At 38.9% G+C, this 23013-nt stretch overlaps 4 protein-coding genes across 5 annotated transcripts; 1 reads left to right on the plus strand and 3 right to left on the minus strand.

The window, feature by feature from the left end:
• Positions 1–30: 30 nt before the first annotated feature.
• selenok (selenoprotein K) lies at positions 31–3721 on the minus strand. The gene is made up of 5 exons (XM_079359439.1): positions 3559–3721; positions 2987–3077; positions 2414–2488; positions 1059–1154; positions 31–382 (listed from the first exon to the last, which is right to left on the minus strand). Exons 1-4 carry the CDS (start codon positions 3575–3577, stop codon positions 1064–1066), a joined length of 276 nt encoding a protein of 91 aa, XP_079215565.1. The 5' UTR covers positions 3578–3721; the 3' UTR covers positions 31–382; positions 1059–1063.
• On the plus strand, positions 3030–16059 carry LOC306833844 (phosphatidylinositol 4,5-bisphosphate 3-kinase catalytic subunit gamma isoform). 2 transcript variants are annotated; one of them, XM_079359428.1, is made up of 13 exons: positions 3030–3106; positions 4575–4823; positions 5383–6569; positions 6934–7579; positions 7993–8058; positions 8706–8931; positions 9280–9374; positions 9781–9924; positions 10044–10134; positions 10351–10481; positions 10728–10839; positions 11549–11706; positions 14667–16059. In XM_079359428.1, exons 2-13 carry the CDS (start codon positions 4581–4583, stop codon positions 14922–14924), a joined length of 3357 nt encoding a protein of 1118 aa, XP_079215554.1. In that variant the 5' UTR covers positions 3030–3106; positions 4575–4580; the 3' UTR covers positions 14925–16059. The 2 variants fall into 2 exon arrangements, with proteins under 2 accessions (XP_079215554.1, XP_079215555.1); XM_079359429.1 differs by lacking the exon at positions 3030–3106 and adding an exon at positions 4180–4438.
• On the minus strand, positions 15508–17534 carry LOC306834225 (interleukin-17 receptor B-like; the record flags this gene model as incomplete). The annotated part of the gene is made up of 3 exons (XM_079360061.1): positions 15508–16559; positions 16755–17038; positions 17354–17534. 3 exons carry the CDS (start codon positions 17532–17534, stop codon positions 16182–16184), a joined length of 843 nt encoding a protein of 280 aa, XP_079216187.1. The 3' UTR covers positions 15508–16181.
• On the minus strand, positions 17535–23002 carry LOC306834226 (uncharacterized protein; the record flags this gene model as incomplete). The annotated part of the gene is made up of 7 exons (XM_079360062.1): positions 22831–23002; positions 22705–22729; positions 18959–19075; positions 18246–18358; positions 17986–18112; positions 17695–17727; positions 17535–17587 (listed from the first exon to the last, which is right to left on the minus strand). Exons 1-7 carry the CDS (start codon positions 22891–22893, stop codon positions 17535–17537), a joined length of 531 nt encoding a protein of 176 aa, XP_079216188.1. The 5' UTR covers positions 22894–23002.
• Positions 23003–23013: the final 11 nt, after the last annotated feature.

The following is a 23013-nucleotide window of genomic DNA, read 5'->3' on the forward strand; positions in this document are numbered from 1 at the left end:
GAGCGAAGAAAAGAAAACTTACAGCAGGAACACATTTGAAAAGCAGACATTTTTTATTTAAGAGCAGTACACAAAACAAACTACCTACATGATTCAAGATCGAGGGGTTATGACCAAAAGTAACACACAAGGAGACTGATGAGGAAAGTTTACAGTGCAAAAGGAGGAGAAAAGAAAGGGGGGTGGGTGATGTGGATGGCTGCTGTATCAGCCGTTCTGGACCCTAGGAGTAGGTCTTCCCAGAAAGGCGTCATGAAACTGCTGGTGGCAGCGGCAGCAGGTGAAGAGGGGCTTCAGCACTGATGTCACAGTCTCTGATTAGAGCTCAGCAAAAGGACACCGTGCCAGGCCCCGCGCCTACACTGGACGTGTAGGCGTTTACCTAAAGAAACGTGACCGTTGATAAGTTGCACATAAACGGAGAAGGCTGTCTTTTTTTTCTTCAAATTCGTGTCTAAGTATCTGTTGAAGTATGAAGAAAACTACCTCCAAAGTTTTGAGCCTTAACAGCTTTAAACCACAGTCTGACTTAACGATACACATTCCACAGAAAAGCTTTATCGGGGTCGCCGGTGGCGCAGCGGCAGTGCGCGCGACCCCACGTATTGAGGCTCAGTCCTCGCGCGGGCGGCCCGGGTTCGCGTCCGGCCTGTGGCCCATTTCCCGCATGTCTCTCCCCACTCTCTCTCCCCCTTTCCGACTCTATCCACTGTCCTCCCTCTACAATAAAGGCAAAAGGCCAAAAACAAATCTTTAAAAAAAAAATTAAAAAAAAAGCTTTATCTGTCTGAAAACTGGAATGAAGTCTTTTTATTCCTCTTCCCTCAGGCAGACGGTATCGCTCCATTAAATGCACCTCACCCCGTCATGCAAAGAGCTTTTTTTTTTCTGCATGCGCTGTACTCAGCCTGAACAAACGCGTTTGTTTCTCATGTGGCTCTACTGTCTCTGTTCTTTTCCTGATTTTTATTGTCTGTTTTACTTTCTGTCTTGGTTGTACTGTTTTAACTCTTGCACATGCTTTCCAATGTGGAGAAAAAAAAAAAGAAGTAATTCACCTTCCTCATCCTCCTCCACCCATTGGTGGAGCGTTGGGACCTGCGCCGTGGTTTATTCTTCCCATGCTTCTTCTGCCACCGGGGGGACCAGGAGGACTACAGAAACCAAAGGCAAACAAAGTGAACAGAAAGTGGATCAAGGTGCTCCACAGGTCATGATATAAGTCTGTGTTTTTTTTCCCATTCTTATACCTACTGGAGCAAACCTTTCTCAGTCCTTCATAACTACTCTATTTTACCACACTAAGGGAGTAGTGATACAAGCAAAGATGATCAGGTTACTGAGGTTTGTTGAGCATAAATACAGTCTTCAGTTTTACAATCTGGCTACCATGGTAACCAACTATATACTGTACGGCCACCCAGAACCAGGGTGGTGGTTATTGTCAGAATTTTCAGATTTGAATCAGTCAGTAGGAAAAAAAAGAAGTGCTCAGTGAAGTGCTTCACTTATTATTTTACCTGACGGCTGAGAATAAAAATATCTCATAGAAATGCTGAGGAACAAGTAATATATGCAAACTTTTTGAACCGTTAAGGGGAAATGGAAAGAAGACTGAAACCTTGTAGTCATAGCAACACAACCTGTATGAAACACATTGTTAACACCTGCATGCAGACAGCGTGTGGGCACACGTTCCTCCTGTCTTTTTGTCTCTGCGCTCATGATAACACACAGCTGACTCGTCGAATGACCTGTGGGAGTTGTTTTTAAATGAGGCATTTAAATGTGCAGCAGGGTCGGTCCAATCCATCACCGTGACTACAGGAAGACGTTACAAAGGATAATGCCTACATTGTGCCTTTAGGGACAAAATAGCATGGTAAAACAAATGAGGGCATTCATTTGGGGCTGTAATTTATCGTGATGTACTAGTTAATACTTTCAGCCATGATTGCAAATAAAGCAACACCAATTAGAAAAGTAATAATTGGTTTTTATCACAGATTCTGTGATTATTCACTCAGTGAAACATAAGTTTGAAAATAAAAAGCGCTTCAGATTCAAGTTATGGACACAATCTCAGGTGACTTTTCATGTCCCCTTTGCTTGAGAGAGTCAGATACTTGAGGGTAATTTTCAGTTGTCACGCTAGACATAACAAGGAGGTAACTAACATAGGTATTTACATGTCGTAGTCATCTGTTATAAAGACCTGTTCCACTTGACCACATTTTGCGTCACTATTTGTCTGTGCAGACGATCAGTCAAAGAATCATCTAATGCTGCCCTGTATTAGTATGCACACAGTGCATGAAGAATGCCTCGAAAGCTACAGAAGAAAGAGAACCTCTGTGGGGATACTGGGACATGTAGTACATTTCCAAAATGTGTGCAACAGTGGAGGACCTACCCTCTGCCATCACTCATGCGTGATAAACCACTGTATCCGTCCTTTTTCATGTCGGGGTTAATCATTGTCTTAAAACTGGAAGAGGACACAGAAGAAGAAGATAGAAATGTTACATGGTGATCCAAAATTGTCATTGGTCTCAATACTTGACAAAACACAAAATAAAAACAAGCATTGTGACTGTAATAGTTGTGGACACTCCGAGATACTGCAGGTAGTTCATCAATAGGAACACAGGCGGTTCGATCCCCAGCTCCTCCTGTCAACTGGGAAATATATCAAACTGCCGTCTAATGGACACAATGTAAATGACGAATGTGTTAGAATACTATCTAATTAAAGATCTTGCATGGCACTTGATCTGCAGTGAAATTATTGCAGATCATTGACATGGGCTCCATGTTTTATGAAGTTAAAATTCAGTCAATAACACGTTATATGAAACCCTGCTGAGCAAAGTAAAGATTCACAGAGACACCAGATCATTTAAATATCTGTTGAGTCCACCAGTTAGCTCAGGTTTATAGACTCATATTACTATTGAAAACATTAGTATGGCTGATGGTGACTTACAAAAGGCCAAAAAACTCCACAGCTCCCCAAAAAAGATCGACCAGTAAGGACAGTCTCCATGGTGACTGAGTCCGGCTGTTCAGGACCTGACCTAGAAGAGACAGAGAGGAAACACAGCAGGTTAGTGTGAATAACCACTATGTTAGATTATAGCGATATTTAAAACATATAGACACGTAACCAGTCAAAAGTGATAATAGTCAAAAGCATGTTATCACTTCTCTAAAGTGTTATAAAGTGTATTTAGTAATTAAGCCTGAAGAAAAGTTCTGTGACAGTCTCATAGTCAACTTAAGGTTAGCAGATTTTGAAGCTTTCACAATAAACACAAAAAAAACACTGAGGAAAACAAGAAGCAGAGGTTTTCCCCTTTAAAGTTGAACTCTTTCAACGTAAATATAGTATTATTATGATTCTTGCTCAGCACTTCCACACACGATAAACCTGCTAAGTTTGTGTGCTAACTCAGTTTGTATCAAATGACAAGTTACGAGCGAAGTGTTAAAACTGACAAGTCGGAAAAGAAAGACGTAAAATGAACTGTGAAGATAAAAACTATGTTGAACACTTACCGTTGGACACGTACACCATTTTTAAATCAACGTAGCCGTGTTTACAGAAAGCAAAGGCTACTGTCAAATACACGTACTGCTTACAGGATAAACAACAACCCGGAAGTAGTCTTCTTCTTGGGTTTTAAATTGACAGAGTACAAATCAATGCTACACGTGCATGTCGCCACCTACTGTGTGGGAGTTTGTAACATAATGATTTTGGAGAAGTAGAAACAGTTAACTTATTTAAATTTCATCGGTTGTGATTGGCTGGCTTCAGCCTTGAGATATGGTCACGGAAGTTGCAGCACTGCCAGTGTAGGTACCAGATCAGGGAGATGGAAATCTGGCTAAACTTGTGTAGCCTGTTGCCACTGTGACTAATAAAGTCCATTGCATTTCACCTCGCCTTTCCTCACCTCCTCTTATTATTGGCCCAGGATTATTTAATTTTGTGCAGAAAACACTCTCAAATAAAGCATCTAACATCTATTTTATTTTAACACCCACATAATCTGTTTCAGAAAGCCAGGGGGTGGCCTAGTTTTGAGAAAGCATCCTTTTTCGTTGATAGCCTAATTCTGAATCTGGCAACCAGTAAGGCAAACAGTGCTGGGGTTTAGTCCCTTTAGGGTGGCAAATATGTAAAAGGAGATATGTACCTGTTATGAACTAATGGTAAAATGTCAGAGGCGAACAAGGAAGTGAACTGTTTTACATTGTAATTAAAGGCTCTGTGATTGTCATCTCTATTATGTTGTTTGAGGAATGTGGTACATATGAATGAGGAAGTCACAAAGCATATTCAGAAAAAGGGAACACATACTCTTTGACATTCAAACGAGCACAGACTCACACAGACTCCATCTTACAATCTGATCACACAGCACCTGTCGTGGTAAGCTACATTTTTATTGATATGCTTTATTAATACACGATCTGCAATGTAAACACATTTCTTTACCTAACTGTGAGTCTTACTAAAGAGAGATCAGAGCCATATGAACTCACTGAGTTATAATTTATCTGGTTAGGAATCGATGGATCCGGCTCAGCCCTGGAACCGGCGTGCCAGTCGAGATGATTCTTACTGCCTTTCTGGGGTGTTGAGCCAAAGCTGCTCAGAGAACATCTTGAAGTTTATTTGTGAGTTCAAGCCTGATGGTCCGCCTCAGGCATCTAGTGATAAGGATGACAATTACAAAATGGATCGTCAGTCAGTGTCAGTCATTCTCCCCACACAGTGTAATATCTACCAACTACGCCTAGGAATCTGTATGCGGGTAAGCAAACGCCAATACATAATAATTGTGTTATATGTTAAAGCACCATCCAATTATGCATTTGAAACAAATGCATAATTGGATGGTCTTTAAATAAAAAGTGGTTGTTCTATCATTTTTCTCCTCTTTCTAATCATGCATCTTTTTTCACATTTAAGGGTATATAGAGTCCACATATATAATAAATCACACATTTTTCTGCTTGAAATACATTCAAAGAAAAGGTGACAGATTCAGGAAAACTAGTGATGCTAGTAAGGTGGCATTCCCATTACTTGGACAGACCGATCGGTTTTCCTCAATTAATATTATATATTAGTAGCTTTTGGACAAACAACTATTGAATGGATATCCATGACAAGTTTTTTTATATCACACTTTATATTGCCCTCATCCTAAAATGCACAAATGTCAGCATGCTTTCAAACAAAGACAGGATAATGAACATGGCAAACACAGAACCTAGTAAACTAGTTTAAAGCATCCTGTCCTAAATTTAAACTAATAAAAGATAAATCCTCAGGGAGTATTTTTCTAACATCGGTCTCTTTGCCATCAGGCTCAGGAAAAAAAATGCCATCCAGACCCACTTGCAATACTGGATCCAGAGAAATACACTCTACTCTATGCCAGAGGGGAAGACTGGTATGAGGCCTATAATGACAGTGATGCTATCAGGACATTAAACATTCCATTGTCGCATGATGATACTGGGCAGCTTTCAGCACACATAGTGGTGAAACCAATCTTGGCAGACGATTTGGAGGCGAAAAAGAAACAACAGCAATGCCTGTCTTACCTGACCGGGCACAATCTTGAAGAAGAAGCATCTGACAGACTTGGTGAGCTCACATTCACTCGCAGGAGACTGGCAACCCCGAGAATGCAAGAGCTTAAGAAACGGGATGATCTGTCATACACTACAGAGCCTTGGATAACATGTGTCCCTATTCCAAATGACATACAGGACTACCCTAACGTTAAGCTTCCTGTCACCCTCCATTACCTGAGCAAAATCAGCTTCAGCATTCAAGTCGATATCGATGCCAAACCAAATGTTCTTTTTAAAGTTTTTCAAAGAGTGATGGCCAACCAGAAACTTGATTATGACACTTCTGAAAATCTGGTTTTAAAAACATGTGGCAGGGAAGAGTTTTTATCTGGAGATTACCCACTCAGGAATTTCCTTTGGGTTAGGCAGTGTATGAAGAACAAACAAGACCTCCACGTCTCTGTGGTCCCTGTGTCACAACTTGTTGATGAGACTGTCAAGTTAATTGATTGGCCCCTCATTGATGGTTCCACTGATCAGTTCAACTCACAAGAAGAGCTCGGCCTTGAGGGAAAGGATTTGGAAGACATCTTTAAGATATCACTATGGGACTGCAACAGAAAACTCAGAGTCAAATTGATCGGCTTTGATATCCCTGTACTTCCAAACAAATGTCCTCAGTCTGTCCATGTAAAAACCTCTATACTATATGGTAACAAGGTGCTGGCTTCAGTGTCCTCCGTTTCCAAGACCTTCGCAGATGAAGTACTGTGGAATGAGTGGTTCGAGTTTGACATTCTCCTCAGGGACCTGCCACGTGGAGCCAAGCTTGGTTTCACGATTAATGCTTGTTGTGGTAACAACTCCTCAGTGAACAGAGATTCAAAGTCGACAGAGTCTTCAGCAAACAGAGCACCAAACTCACAGAGAGGCAAGGTGCTCTACTTCGTGAATCTTCTTCTCATTGATCACAGGTCTGGTTGCTTTTATTTTTCAAGTTCTTTACTGTAGGCCTGTTGTTAAGGGATTCCCTATAGATCAGTGGTTTAAAAGCATGTCGGAGAGCTGTTTTGAGTGGGTCACAAATGTGTACCTATAGGAAAGAAATTGTTGCAAAATGTCACAGGCGTTGAAATACAAAGGAGGTGGACTCAACTGCAAAACTTAAAAAATAAACTTTTTAAACATTTAAAGAAACACAGGAAATAAGCAACACTGGGAAAGAATGATAACTATTGTAGATGTAAATATATTTTATGTAAATATATATTATGTATATATTATGAACAACAATGTTTTGTCAAGAATTTATAATAATTCTTTCCATCAACCCTGCAGGTCTGTTCTCTGTCAGGGCCCCTTCACACTTCACATGTGGTCAGATCCTGACCTGGAGGAAGAGACGATCACCTACCAGGCAGAAAAACTGTCCTGTGCTACCAACCCAGACAAAGCAGAGTGCATGGCTATCAGCTTCCATCTGGACCACTACAGCGTCCCTGTTGTTCTCCCAAATAGATTTGGCCCCTCTAAATGCTCTGACAGTTCCACCTACGACCTGAACTTAACAAAGTCTACTGCTTCTTCTGATGCAGTCCCCTATGCGCCCCCCTCCCCTCCTTCCACCTCATCGAGTGCAGATTCTTCCTCTTCACATGAAAATTCTCAACAAGACACTGCAGGATCAACACCTTGTGTTGTTCGCACTGACAGAGTTGGCTTGAAAAGATTCCGGCAGGACAGCTTCTGCAATTCCTCCGTTCTACCTCATTACCTGCGTTATGTTGATTGGATGAATTGCAAAGTGGTTGAGGATGTCCACTTGCTACTGGAGACCCTGGACCCCAAGGAACTCGATGTAACAGTGGCCCTGGAGCTGTTAAGTATGGAGTTTGCTGATGTGAATGTCAGGAGACTTGCAGTCAAAAGATTGGAGAGCCTTTCCAATGATGATGTATTGAAGTATTTGCTGCAGCTGGTGCAGGTAATGTGTTTCTATCTAAACAAAAGTGGAAAAAGTTTCTCCTGTCTGAAAGTCAGTCAATACTATGCAATTCATTATGCAACCACCAAAAAAGAGACCAGTATAGACATTTATTTTCAGAAAAAATATCGACATTTATAAATTTGGCAATGATTCCAAATATATGTATATGTATATAAACTATTGAAAAGAAGTATTAAACACACACACACACACACACACACACACACACACACACACACACACACACACACACACACACACACACAGAGTGATAGATATAAAATGCTTCATATAAACATATACATTTTGAGTCACTCATTCAAAAGCATCAAGTATCAGCTCTTTTAGAGAAACACTGTGAATGTAGCATTCATACTAAAGTTTTTTGTTCCTTATGATTTTCCACACAGACCCTGAAAGTGGAACCTTATCATGACAGTTTCCTGGCTCGATATCTCATCCAAAGAGCTCTGCGGGTGAGACGAGCAGCACCCTAATTCTTCCTTGTACACAACACATCATACTTAATCTGAATTTGAATTCAAAGATGTTTTTTATTTATTGTTTTGAAATTTGTGGACGACAAGCTCCATCTCACTTGAATATCCTCTGTATGTTGTTTACTTAAACAAGATACTTTTGTACTAATGAAAATGACAAGCTTCAGTGAGGATTTCAAACTGTGCAGGTTTTTACTACAGTGCCAGCCTGAACAGTTATACATGTAGTGATTCATTTCTAATCATAGCGCTGCCAGTTTCGAGGAGTCAGTTAAAAACTTTAGTTGAATATTTGCTCTGCTCCTGATTTCAAATTTGCATTCAAAGTAACATCACCAACAGATTAATCACAAGTTAAAACCTTTGAAAGAAGTACTAATCTGAAGTATTTACATGAGTTGGTCATTGTCATAGTGCCACCTATTGTTAACATCCATTATTACCTCATGTAATTTGCTCAAAATTTTAGATGTTTACTGACAGCCATGCTTCAAGAGCGCAGTCTAGATCTGCTCTTTTCTCTGTTGGACAGAGAGACATTTTGAAAAACAAAACTGTTGAATTCAGACTTTACCCTGATCTGAATCTCTGAAGCTAACATCACCTGTCATCCCTCACTGCAGAGCAAGAGAATCGGACATTTCTTCTTCTGGTATGTTCGCACTGAAGTGGCAGGATGCCCTTACTTCCGCCAGCGCATGGCTCTGATTCTTGAGGCCTACCTTTTGGGCTGTGGTCAGGCAATGATTGACAGCTTTACCAAACAAGTCCAGGCTGTGGTTTCCCTACAGGAGGTGGCCATAATGATTAAACAATTATACCCTGACCAGATCAACCTTCCTAGTGCAGGTGGGACACATAAAAAAAAGTGGAAGTGTGACATTTACCAAGCAATAGTTGTGCTTGAAAACTAAAAAAATATAACACTATTCTATCACTGTTGACAGGGATTAAAGACTGCAGTTTATACATCTCACTGAAACACTTGAAAACTTAAGAGTTTTTTAATCAATGAAAAAGTTTATGCATCCAAATATCCTTAAGTGTGTTCTAAGTTGTTGTGAGTATATTTCAGGCAGATTACTTTTGTATGTTTCATTTACTTAATCAGATGTGTGAGAGTTTTTGATATTTTCCAGTTGTCTGTATCTTGTAGAAATCCATTAAATTTAAATGATAATTTTCTTTGTATTTTAGCTCATCTCAAGGCTCAAGAGCTTCTTCGAAACTTTGATTTGCCAAATGAGTTTGTGCTGCCTTTGGACCCCCGCATTAAAGTTGGGAATATACTGGTGAGTCATCCTATTGAATTTGTTTGTTGAACTTGTGAGAACATTCGTGTAATGTGTCTGGCATGTTTATTCTTTTGTAATGTGTTCATGTTGTCACAATCTCTTTGTACTTCACCAAACTTGACACACTTATGCTGAATAGCCTAAATGAGCACAAATTAAAATCTTCAACCTCATCCCTGACTATAATTTTTTTCTAAAGTTTGTTTCAGAAAATATTTTTAATGCACTTTCCAGACTCAGCAGCGAAAATCAGGGGTGCTTATGACAAAAAGGGCATAAAACCATAAAATATATATATATATATATATATATATATATATATATATATATATATAAATATATATATATATATATAAAATACATACAACTTTACATTTCTCTCTCTCTCTCTCCCTCTCCTTAGCTTGACAAATGCAAAGTGATGGCCTCTAAAAAGAAGCCACTGTGGCTGGAGTTCTGTCCCATGCCATCTCCAACCCCATCTACACCTGTGGGAATCATTTTCAAACAGGGCGATGACCTCAGACAGGACATGCTGGTCCTCCAGGTCAATGACTTTTATTGTCTTCAACAATAACTCCTCTTACAGCCAAAACAGAGTTTTATGTTGGGGAATATGTTATGACTTTTGATATGTGATGCCTGGCACTGTATCTTCCTGTCTAGACACTGGCATTGATGGACTCTATCTGGCAGGAGAATTCTCTGGACCTTAACCTAATTCCATATGGTTGCATCTCAACAGGACACAATATAGGTATTAACCACTTTACGACTTAAACCTTGTAGTCTATTAAGATCTTTAGATATAGTTTCCAAATGTTCACTCTGCAAATCTGCTGTTAATGAATTAAATATATAATGTACTCAAGACATGTACTCAGACTCATACAATACATCTAGAATGCACTGAACAAAATCTAAAGATGGGGGCATCAGAACCCAAATCTACAGAAAAGGTTTCTACTCACAGGCATGATCGAGATTGTGAGGAATGCAGTGACAATTGCTTCCATCCAGAGGAGCCATGGAGTAACAACTGGAGCCTTCAGAAATGACGCTCTTTTTGAGTGGCTCAAGTCCAAGTGTCCCTTTCAGGAAATCGTAAGTAGAATCAGGTTCTGTCTCAATGACACGCTAGGTCATCTGTGCATAGCTGTCAAAGGAAGATGCAAAAAAGCATTATAAGTGTTGTTCCTAAAAATAATCTTTGAATAATTTTACAATATTGAATAAAGGTTGATCAATTGACATTTATTCCTTTCACCCTTTATTCAAACTTAATGTCCTGCATGTAAATAATTCTAGTGTTGGTAACAGGTTCCTTGTTTTGATCTTTTTAATCAACAGCACTACAAGACCGTGGACAGGTTTGTGAAATCCTGTGCCGGTTACTGTGTGGCCACTTATGTATTAGGAATCGGAGATCGACACAATGACAACATCATGATTACAGCTCAAGGTATGAACACTTATAGCATGAAAAACCCTACTCCAATCCCTGACTGCCTGTTTACAGCCTGTGAAGTCAACAAACAACTGTGAGATTAGTTTAATGACTGCAACATATTAGCAGTATTATAAGAGGATGGCATGTTAAAATAATGTGCTGGCACCACAGAAAAAAAATAATCGTATGTGTTGTAAAGTAGAAGGTCACTCAAACAGGAGAACGTTTTGAGCAGATGGGACTATGGCCAGGGTTTTTTTTTTTAAATGATCAAATCTTAAAACACTTAGTTTTACTTTGCTTACTTAAATTAGTGTTTTGTCAAAAGAACATTATCAACCATTACAAGTCTTTATCATTGCTATGTTGAAACAAATGTGTTTTTAAAGATTCAGTTCATGGCATGGAGAACACTCCTGAATAATTTCTGTCTTGATCAAGCAGGACTCTTTCTTTCCATATACGTGTATGGCACCTTGCAAATATTCTTCATAATGTTTGTTCTACTGATCTAAGAGTGATTATTTCACCTGACTGTAAAACATTGTTGGATTGGGGATTGGATTTTTTTATTTTACAATTATGACCATGAACTAAAAAAAGTACTTTAAATAACATAAACCTTGACAACTGTAAAAAAAAAAAAAAAATCAAATCATAAAACCTGATGTGTATACTTTTCTAACAGACACAAATACTTGTTTTGTCCTATTCTTCACAGGAAACTTGTTTCACATTGACTTTGGTCACATCCTGGGGAACACAAAACACTTCCTCGGTGTCAACAGGGAGCGTGTACCGTTCGTCCTCACACCGGACTTTCTCTATGTCATGGGCAGAGTCAAAGGTGGCAACAGCCTTTACTTTCAGCAGTTCAGGGTGAGAGCTTAATATTTGTGTATAAAAACATAGTAATAACAACAACAACAACAACCCTAACAACAACAACAACAACAACAACATATATTTATGTATGTATGTATGTATGTATGTATGTATGTATGTGTGTAGCTGTCCCCCGGCTGTATAGATGGTCTGGCTCTCAAACTGATGTTTCACATGCTAGACAAAGTGACAGAGGAAAATAGAGAGCTATACTGGCTGGGTGATCTAAATATCGATTGGCTATCTGAAAATTGTCCTCTTAAGAATAAACTTAAATCTATGACAAACACCTGTGGTTTATCTCAAATAATTAATCAACCCACAAGAATCTCGAGTAATAGTTCAGGATCTTTAACATCAAAATGTATTGATCATATTTATACTAATAATCCTGATCTGTGCTCATCACCTGTTTCTGTAACAGTTGGCTTCAATGATCACAACTGTGTTGCTGTCTCCAGAAGAACAAAGCTACCTAGAGCCTGTCCTAAAATCATTACGAAAAGAACTTATAGGGCATTTAATGAGGAGAATTTTTTAAAGGAACTGGATAATATTAAATGGGATTTAGTATGCGCCATTGATGACGTGGATACCTCCCTTAATTTATTTATGGATCTTTACATGAGAGTTGTCAACAATCATGCTCCATTAAAGAAATTTACTGTTAAAGTCAAAGGTGCTCCCTGGGTTGACAGAGAATTAAAGGGTTTGATGGCTCACAGAGATGAGGCCAAAAAGGTTGCTGTTCTTTCTAGCTCTCTCGCAGACAGAAAACTTTATTGTACTTTAAGGAATCTAGTAACCAAGGTGAACAGAGTGAAAAAGAAAAAGTATTTTCAAAAAAGAATCGCTGATAGTGGTACAGATAGTAAAAGAATGTGGAATGTACTCAATGAAATCATGGGAAGAAAATCTACCTGTTCTTCTTTTGTTGAATTGAATGGAGTTTATTTGACTAAACCGTCACAGATCGCAAATTATTTCAATGACTACTTTGTTAACAAGGTTTCTAAACTTAGAGAGAAAATGGATTGTACAATTGATTCCAACTCCGATGAGCTGATAAGAAAATGTATTATGAAAGATAAACAGTGCAAATTAAATTTTTATCAGGTTAATGCTGTACAGGTGGAAATGTTGCTGTGTGCTCTTTGACTGTGGGGGGTCTGCTGGAACTGAAAACTTGGATAGTAGGCTGTTGAAATTATCAGCTGCACATATTTGTAAACCAATGTGTCACATATTTAACAGATTAATTAGTCTCATTAGTGGTGTGTGTCCGAAGCTTTGGAAGTAGGGCAAGATCATTCCTTTACCTAAAGATGCAAAATTAACTTTCTGTGGTCAGAATAGTAGGCCTATTAGCATATTGCCTGTCCTGGGTAAATTATTGGAAAAGATTGTATTTAAGCAAGTGCAAGATTACTTTTCTCACAATGGTTTAACCTCAAAGTTCCAACATGCTTATAGGTCTGGTCATTCCACCTGCACTGCAATGACACAAATGTCGGATAGCAATTGATGACTCAATGCTAGTGGGTACAATATTACTTGACTTCAGTGCTGCATTCGATGTGATTGACCATGACATTTTGATTCATAAACTTATTAGTTATGGATTTACTTCCTCTGCTATTCGGTGGTTTACAAGCTATCTGTCTGAGAGGTCGCAACAAGTTTATTTTAATGGTGAATTATCGTGTAGTAAGTACCTTGACTGTGGACTACCTCAAGGAAGCTGCCTTGGACCTTTGTTATTTTCAATTTTTACTAATGATATTGTACTCAGCAAAGCAACATTGACTATGTTTGCAGATGATTCTACTCTTTATTATGCAGCCCCTGCATGTTCAGAGCTTAATCAGGTTCTGTCTGGTGAGATTAGCAAATTATTTAATTGGATCAAAACAAATAAACTTATTCTAAATCTATCAAAAACAAAGAGTATCATATCTGGTTCTAAGTATAGATTATCACATAATCCGAAAATGATTATACGAATAAATGGTCAAACTATACAGCAAGTACAAACGGTGAAGCTTCTTGGACTTTGGCTTGACTGCACATTGTCGTGGTCTGATCACATCAACAAAGTTGTTGCCAAAATGGGTAGAGCTGTTGCTATAACACGTAAATGTGCACCTTTTCTTAACTCACAGTTGCTTAGTCGTGTTGTTGGTACATTGGTACATTGGTTTTCAGTTGTATGGGCAGCTGCATCGAACTCTCTTCTATATAAATTGCAAGTTGCTCAAAACAAGGCTGCGAGACTGGTTCTTGGTTGTTCTGCAAGAACTAGCACTGTAGAAATGCATGAACGTCTTGCTTGGCTGATGGTCAAGCATAGACTATCTGCTAATTTATTAATATACCTTCACAGAATTATCAATACTCAGACTCCTACATTTCTTTATGATAAAATACTTTACTGCTCAGATACACATTCACATTACACGAGAGGGGCAAATAGTCGACCTAAGTCTAATGCTATGAAGAGGACTGTATCCTACAGGTCAACTGGGCTTTGGAACAATCTTCCAGTTGAGATTCGTAATATCAAGGGAAAAACTGGTTTTAAAAAGAGACTAAGATTGTATTTGTTCTCAAAGCCATAATACCATCTTGATTATTGATTGAGAAAGGTTGTGTTATGTCACAAGGAAAATGTATGTTGCTTTTCGATATCTCATTGTTTTTATCTTTATTTTTAATAGCCTAAGTGTTGTTGTTGTTGTTGTTGTTGATGTTTTTTTGTATGTCAGGACTGGACCCCAGGAAGACTAGCTGTCGTCTTGGCGTCAGCTAATGGGGATCCTTTTAAATAAACAAATAACCAAATAAGCAAAACCACTGTTCAAATTGTTTATTATAACTTGCAATGATGCATGCTTACTCATTATGTTTGACCTCATTCTCCTCTTTCAATTATCTTTCCCTAATGCTCATTTAAGGACACATGCACCCAAGCTTACCTCTCCCTGCGCTCCCACTCTCGTCTGCTGGTCACTCTCTTCTCTCTCATGCTGCTGACCGGTATCCCAGAGCTGAGTGCTGCAGAGGACATGCTCTACTTGCGTGAGGCACTTCAAGAAAAACAGAGTGAGACGGATGCTAAAGAGCATTTCCTACAACAAATATCTGAGTGTGAACGGCTGGGCTGGACAGTACAGGCCAACTGGTGGATCCACATGGTGGCAGGAATCAAGTAGGATGTTTGTGGTTTTTAAAACAAAAAATAAGGAAATAGGAGCTATTAACACAGGCGTAACAGTTTTTTTGTTTTTATTGTTTATTCTTGTCTGATACTTTTTGTCTTTTTCTGTTGTTTTACATGAACCAAAGTCATTCATTCATTTGTATTCATATTCCACTCAAAGAAAATACAGTCATACCTGTAGCACTTCTATGTTGCATCCTAGAGCCAGTGCCCTCCCATAAATGGAGGGAAGAGATTGAGAAAGGCCCATCTATCATTATACAAACCTAAATGCTAAATGTAACATTTTCAAATGGATGGAGTTTGATCATTCCTTATCTTACACATGAAACATGATTTCAGATTTGTTTTGGTTTGGCATTTTGGGGGATAATATCAGATTGTATGTGTATAGTACCAGATAGTTACTGGAGAGCTTTCCTGCTGTCATGACAACGCTCTTATAAAGCTAGATAATATTGGTTTTGATAAATGTGTGTACAACCGTTTTAAGAACTATTTCATGGGTATACAGCAGTGTAGCACGAGGGACTATTGAATCTGATTTTGATACAATGGTGTTCCACAAGGTTCTGTTTTAAAAAAAAAATCTTTATTGCATATGATAGATTTTGTGTCAGTTGTTTCTGATTCTAAAATGTAACTTTATGCTAATGACACACTTTTGTATTGCTCTGCAGTGCTGCTTTTCTGATAAAGAAGTTGCAATGATCAAATTTAGAGATTATGTCGGATTAAAGGCAGAGAAATTCAAAGACATTTTCAAGCGCCAAACACATTGATATGGAGAATCTCATCATCACTTAAGGTGGCCCCAATATTAAAGGAGTATATCAAAGGAGTAACAGTAAATAAAGATTGTCTTGTTCTTTAGGGATAAATCCTGCACTGAAGAAAAACAGTTTACAGCAAGGCAAGTTTAATTTATAAACAACTTTTTACAGTGAAAGTTTGTACATGCATGTTTTGACTACAAATTTAAAACTCATTGATGCAAATTCAAATCTGCTATTACCTTCTTAACAGATTATGCTTACAAGAGTTGTCACTCTAACAATGCTGTATTTCTGTTATGTTTGTAATTGCAGCAGAAATATTAATATTATTAAAAATCATGCAAAAGGAAAGAGCCAGCTTCTCACTATATTTAACTGCTCTCAGAAATCATTTTTGTTTGTGAATCAATTTCATTACATGTTAAAACTGTTGAAATTTCAGACTGAAATGTCTCTACCTCTTAATAAGAGAGCTAATATCCCTTTAGCATCTCCACAGCTTCCCTTAATGTCTCTACACTCGTTTTACTGTAAGCTATCCCTGGTTTTAAGATCAGTGTTGAAATCCTCTTGTTTTCCTGCACCTGCCCATGAAGATTCATGCACAGCTTCTTCAAGTCTTTCATCACACAAAAAGTCTTGCAGGCCCTTAACTCTGGTACTAGATTACTACACCACTTATCCTGTTGCCAGTCACCCAGTCTCACCACCCAGAATTTAGCCAAGTCTGTGGAGCTTTTTGCATGTTTCACCACCATGTTGAGGGCCAAGGGGTAAAGGTCTTGAGCTGCAGCTGGGATGGAATGTGTTGGGGAGCAGTAGTTTGGCAGGTTGCTGGGGTAGGAAAATGGCTGAGAGAAGAAAGAGACTTCCATTTCAGTTTGTTTGACCTTTTAAAGAAAACACTACAGATCTGCACATATTTGTAAATGATGCCAAAACAAAAATGATGGAAAGTCTTTATCATCACTAATCCTTGTAACTTGGTGTCATTGTATACTCAGGCATGACAAATATACAATAATTTTATATACCACATAACTTACAAGTTTTGCCTGTGGACAGACAATGAGAACTCGATCAGCAGCCTTTGCTTGTTCTGTCAACCAGCGCATTGGCCCCAGCTCTGCGATTTTGCCCTGCTGCCAAATGTCGACAGCAACACGGCAGCCACCTTGCCACTGAAGAAACTCTGCCAGGGCAACCACCGCGTTCTGAAAGGCTGAATTCTCAGCAGGATACACCACAAGGACAGAGACAGGTAACAATGGAGAGGAGTGACCACCCTTGCAGCTCAATGAATTCCCCAAATTGGCCCCAAAGTGTTTATCTGGAGAGTAAGAAAGTATTCATGAGAAGCATCAGGCAACACCATCAAACATTTTATATTATCGAGACAGAGAGTTTATACTGAGCCCAAGCTTGGTAAGTTTAAGTACCTCTACAGTATCATCCAACCTTAAAGTCTAGGAGCTGGTTTGTAAGAAGATGTTTTGCAATTTAGTTAAAAGTTAAAGTATCTTGCAATGTGACAGAAAGGTCCTTGTAAATAGGTTGACAACTTTTGGATCAAGACAATTAAAAAGTATATTAAGTTCAGCATTATGGCTGTCTGTCATTCCCTTCCCACTTTTAAAGTATTTACATGTAATGTAGAAGCAACTCAGGACTATCAAACCAGCCAGACATCCAAAAATGGCGATGACTATGCTGGTTAGCTTGTCATCGGGGAGGATAGTTTCCTGTCCCAAGTCTGCAAAGATAAACACAGCACTATGAAACACTTTCCAGTGTACTAAATTTGAGATTAAAGGTAAGTCAGTCATTTATAAGGGCAGTTTGTTCTGTAAAAGAGTCCTACCTGAAGCTGTAGAGTAAACTGTGGTAAAAACAGAAGAACAGTTTCAGCTAGCATAACCAACATCACTGTACACTGTACATCAGTTGTACAGTCACATACTTAAAAATATACAATATGTTTCTTACCTGGAGGAACATGAGTCGTTTGTGCTATCAAATCTACCAAAAAGGCAGAAAAGATGGTTTTGATTTAAAAACAAAATACACAAATGATTTTTGTATAAAGCAACACAAAAGCAATAAATGATAATAAAACATGCTTACAAATTATTTTAAATTGATCTTAAAGACGTTTTTTTTGCTATCAATTAATATCAAACAGTTTCTCTGTAACTTAACATTGACCTGCCTTTGTTTTGACTATTGACAGTCTTGCCAAATATTAAAACAATGAAGACTTGATGAAAATGTACTTACAGGGTTTTGGAGGAGGTATTGTTATTGTGACATATTTGGAATCGATCCCACTCTGAGCCCGAGGGATATTGGCTGCTTCGATAAATGCATAGCCACTGCCGGCTTCTATCAAATGATGGAACCATATCTAGGTATGATAAGGTGAACAAACATGCATTGCATTTAACCTTTTTTAAATTCATGGTAGTTTGTCATTTTTTTCTTATATGCTGTCAAGGCAATCATTGATTAAAATCTGCACATGAATCCATCTATGATACCTGCTTTAACCCAGTGAGGTTGGCCTTTTCCAATGGTGGGTGGTATTCACAATGGTATGGTACTGGATCACTTCGCTTGCCAATCGAAGTGGCTCTTAGATATTTAATACTAGCTGTAGAGAGACATTAACACCATTCTAAATCAGTATTCTCTAATCTTACTGTTTGAAAATACAGCAGGGATGATCTGTTAACTCTTAGTCATTTTCTGCTTTTATTCATACTGATTACTCAATTTCATAAATGGACTTGAGCTTGTGTAAGGCTGATGACAGAAATAAAGTAAAGTATTAACTAATCCCACTCATACACATTTACACACTGCTGACAAAGCAGCGGGAGAAACTCTGGGTTAAGTATCTTGCTAAAGGACACGTGACTGAAGGAGCTTGAACCCTTGACTTCTGATGTAGAGACGACAGACTCTACCACTGACCCACAGACTGCACTTTACTTGTGTTACTATCATTTAAAGCCTGACTGGTCTGTCATCATCTCATAAATAGGCTGATGATAAATAATAACATATATTTTGTGCCAGCTGATGAATGACAAGATCACTGTGAGCACAAAATAAATATTGGATAATCAAAACTGGCGACTGCATGTAAGATAAAGCTCTATTGTGAGAAAAATATTTGGCAATCTCTGTTAAAGTCAACATGATAAAACATAATGGGTTTTGAGGACCTATCAACAGTGTTGGATCCTACCATCAATGTTTATTGCCCAGCTTACGTTCAGCATATATTTTCCTTCCCATGTCACCAGCTCAACTTTTAAGCCTGCCAGTGCAGATGGAGAGTCTGCCCTGGAAGGAGGTTTAACATCTGGAACAAGAGATGACAGTAACAGTAACAACAACAACAACAACAACAACTGTAACATTCCAACAAGTTGATCACAGATCACAGATTTATTTTGTCTACCCCAATTAGATATAGAGGCAGATATATCTATTCTATATCTGCCTCTGGGGAAACCATTAGAGAAAGGGTTTCTAATCTAAAGATTTTCAGCTACGTCTTTCATTTCTGGTTTCTCATCATAGACCTAATGATGATGATCCTGACACGTGTTACAGCTGTCCAATGGGCCCCATTTGAACTAAAATATATCTATGAGTTGAGACTACAGTTAAGACAATCGACCCAGCAACTTGTTAAAATGACAAAAGAAAAGTTGCTCCTGACTCAGAATTCAAGCAATTTATTGACTTATGATGCACCTTTCATGCGTCTAACGACTTTGACCATGTTTATGGAAAACAATGGTACAAACAATCCTCTGATAGACTGACTCTAACAACATTGTTTTGGAGCTCCGACGTGGTGGCTATCTGTGTGTCCTTGATGGAGCCTCAGGAAGGATTGTTTAGAGTTTACGGTTTCTCTCTGCATGTTTCTTCCTGAAGCTGAGCGCTCCTTCGAGCAATTGTTTATATTTTAGCTAATTGTTATTATTTAATGTTTACTTTGTAGAGAGAGAGCACAGTCTACTGAATTAAATTCCCTGGGTGTTAAACATACCTGGCCAATAAAACTGATTCTGATTCTGATTAAAACAAGCCCTGTCTCAGTCGTCACATGCCTTGGGTCTTCCTGACCCCTCCTGTTCTGTTGTTCAAACGGTGGATGAAAAGGGAGGATTTTTCTCTTCTGTCTTGTTATAAATGCATGGTGATAAACTCCGTTCAGTGGCCTACTTTTCATCCAAACTTGACCCTATGGCTGTGGAACTTCCTGTTTTTTTTTTTTAGAGCTGTAGCAGCAGTGACATTTTTGGCTCCGATCTTACAGTCAATGTTTCTCGTAATGTTTAAATTATTTTGCTTGATCAAAATGCATGACACTTGCCTGTTGCCAGGTGATTGCACTATTCCACCATCTTGCTTGGCCTCCCCAATTTCACTGTCAGGTCTGCACACCTCGTGCTGACCTCTCTGACCGACCGCTGATTAACCCTGACCTAATCTCATTCATTGATGGTTTCCCCTCCTGCTCTGACATTGGACTGAAAAGGGTAGAATACGCTGTCTGCTCTAAAAACAATGTGGTGGCCTCTTGCTCACTGTCGCCTTATTACTCTGCACAAACAGCAGAACTTGTGGCTTTAACTGAGGCCTGAAAATTAGCATCTAAAACGGTCATAATCTACACTAACTCCCGTTATCCCTTCGGAGTAGTTCATGACTTTGGAGCACTATGAAAACATCGCTCTTCTCTGAAATTGAATGAAAACCTATTTTTAAACTGTGGTTTGCATGTTTTTCCATTGGTGTAGAAGCATTTCCAACTAAACATGTTGACAGAAGGGCCGTCGCAAAAGCTCTTTTGACAGAGATCATTCCATGGTGGGATATACCTAAACCTAAATTACAGTGATAATGGCATCCATTTTATTAAGAAAGCCCGAACAAGAAGTAAGTGCTCTGTAGGGGTTCAAGCTAAAACACACTATGCCTCCCATCTACAGTCAGGTGGCGCTGTTAGCGTGAAAATAGCACTTTAAAAAGCAAATTGGCTAAATGTTGTGAAGACACCAAGTTACCATGGACAAAAGCACACCCGCTAGTTCTCATGTAAATGCGTACACGCACACGTGTAAATATTGTATGAACATCCAGATAACACTGGAGGGGAAACCAGCACAAAACTAACTCCTACATCTATTGCTTTATTAAAACGTAACATGTTGAAATATTGCAAAAGTCTGTCACGGTCCCTTTCTGTCGTGAAAGCTGCACTACCCGTTCCAGCGGCCTCTGGACCGCTCTACACCTTCTGGCCAGGACAGTGGGTTGCTGTGAAGGACCACAGGCACCGCCACTGAAAGTCCAAGCGCCGGTTAGGTCCGTACCAGGTTCTGCTGACCCACACCGTTTGAAGGTCGCAGAGATGGCCACTTGGATTCACGCCAGCCACTGCCGCCTCTTCACTGGAGAGCCCAGTAGCTACCCCTAATCCAGCCCCATAATTACTCTGAGGTGTTCGAAGCGTTCTCACACAACCACACTCAACCATTTCATTGGAAAAGCAACCACACTCAACCTTTTCACTGGAAAAGAAATGACTTTGAATCTTACCCCCAAGTAAGAATGGGACAGAAGTTATTATGTTCTTCATGATCCTCACACCATTACTGCACCGACTAATGCTTTTTGTGTTCAATCTCAATCAGTGTACATGTAGAAAAAAAATTAAAAATAATAATGGTCTCAACCTCTATTACTCGTCAAGACCCCAAAGGCACATATTTGGGTGTAATATCCCTCTTAATGACTCCTGCTCTTTCTTCCTAAATGTGTGTGACTGCACACACATTTAAGAAATTTTCCCAAGTATCATATGGTGTGATTAACATGTAATCAAAAGGGAGGATTGTTATGGAAAATTTTACTCCATGTGTACTATATGCGTTGTACAAAGGTATCATAGAATCTGTCAAATAAAATGTATCTGAAATGTCTTAGAATACATGCACAGCCTATTGGGTGTTTTGTTTTCCATCATTTCTCTCCCTTTATTCTGTTCCTCACTGTTTGTACATGTGGGAAGAGTCACCCAGGCTCTTTCTCACTAGACTCCATCTCCTTCTCAGCCTTGGGAGATGGTAAATTAGTCTCTTTTCTCACACTAGGGGATAGATTGTGCCCTGCCAGGTGGGCAGTGGCTCTATGTGGCGTGATGGGGAAGTGCTCTGTGTAGTGTGATGGAATTGTATAAGTTTTCATGTTTGCCTTTTCTTGTGGCCTCTTTCTCTCCTCACCGTGTGAGAGAGGGGTCTTCGAACGCTTATTTTGCCTTTGAATAAATGTTCATTGAGACCAGATCGATCTTAGGGTTCTTTTCTGAATAGATCTTCTCACTCTTTATTTTCACTCTTTGGTAATGGGAAAAATTCCACAACAATATGTTTGGGGAGATGCTGACAACCTTGTCTGTTCTTCAGAGAGAGCTGTCTACTGGTGTACTTATTACTGTCCTCTCCATTGTATGTCCCGGTTATTGCAGTCACACACTTAAACTTCCACCAGACCATTTTTATGATGTAATCGTCAAGATCTTAAATTCTAAATGTCAGACATGTTCCCTGACAATCTCCGGACAGACCACAAATGCTAAGACTGGAACTTTATACCGCTCACACTAAAATATAATCTGGGAAGATAATCAGTACAGCCTTGAGTCAAGAACACCCCCATGATTTCTCTGGAAAGAGGAATTGAACCTCAAATTGACCAACGTTTTATCTCTTCCCTCTAATAAATAAACTCCAGTCAGCTGGCAACACCAATAGAAAACACAGTGGTGACTTTTCTCATTCAACAGCAAATTATTTAAACACAGTTATAAGCCTACTGTAGCCTATGAGAATGTGATGTTTGCCATCCCTTTGCTGATAATAAATACAACAAACTTTAAATTTTATGATCAATGAACATCATGAAAAAGCCTACCATGGAATTCACGACACTCCAGGTTCTGTAAAGAAATATCAGAAATAAATCACTTTAATTGTCTTATTTTAACATGAAACAATGATTGGTTGAGTCCTCTTAACTAGATGAATAAAGTTTACTTACAATTTCATTGGGTGTCACCTTGATCACAACGAAGGAGAAAATAATCAGTTTTACTCCGAACATCTTTGTCCCGTTTATCTATCTAAAAAACAGAAAATATTTTTTGTAATGACGGTTCTCCTGTAGGATCCACTGCCCCTTTAAAACTGACAAACACAACTGACAGCCACACTCCTACCTTTG

Source organism: Symphodus melops (assembly GCF_947650265.1).
Source record: "Symphodus melops genome assembly, chromosome: 13".
Classification (NCBI taxonomy): domain Eukaryota; kingdom Metazoa; phylum Chordata; class Actinopteri; order Labriformes; family Labridae; genus Symphodus; species Symphodus melops.

Excerpts from the sequence above, each read along its gene's own strand:
- LOC306833844 (XM_079359428.1), top strand. The coding sequence starts at position 4,581 with ATGGATCCGGCTCAGCCCTGGAACCGGCGTGCCAGTCGAGATGATTCT. Across the intron at positions 9,925-10,043 it reads AGGACATGCTGGTCCTCCAG|ACACTGGCATTGATGGACTC; the intron begins GTCAATGACTTT and ends CTTCCTGTCTAG. Across the intron at positions 11,707-14,666 it reads TTTACTTTCAGCAGTTCAGG|GACACATGCACCCAAGCTTA; the intron begins GTGAGAGCTTAA and ends TGCTCATTTAAG.
- selenok (XM_079359439.1), bottom strand. Across the intron at positions 2,489-2,986 it reads GTGGAGTTTTTTGGCCTTTT|TTTTAAGACAATGATTAACC; the intron begins GTAAGTCACCAT and ends GTCCTCTTCCAG. Across the intron at positions 1,155-2,413 it reads CGCATGAGTGATGGCAGAGG|TCCTCCTGGTCCCCCCGGTG; the intron begins GTAGGTCCTCCA and ends TGGTTTCTGTAG.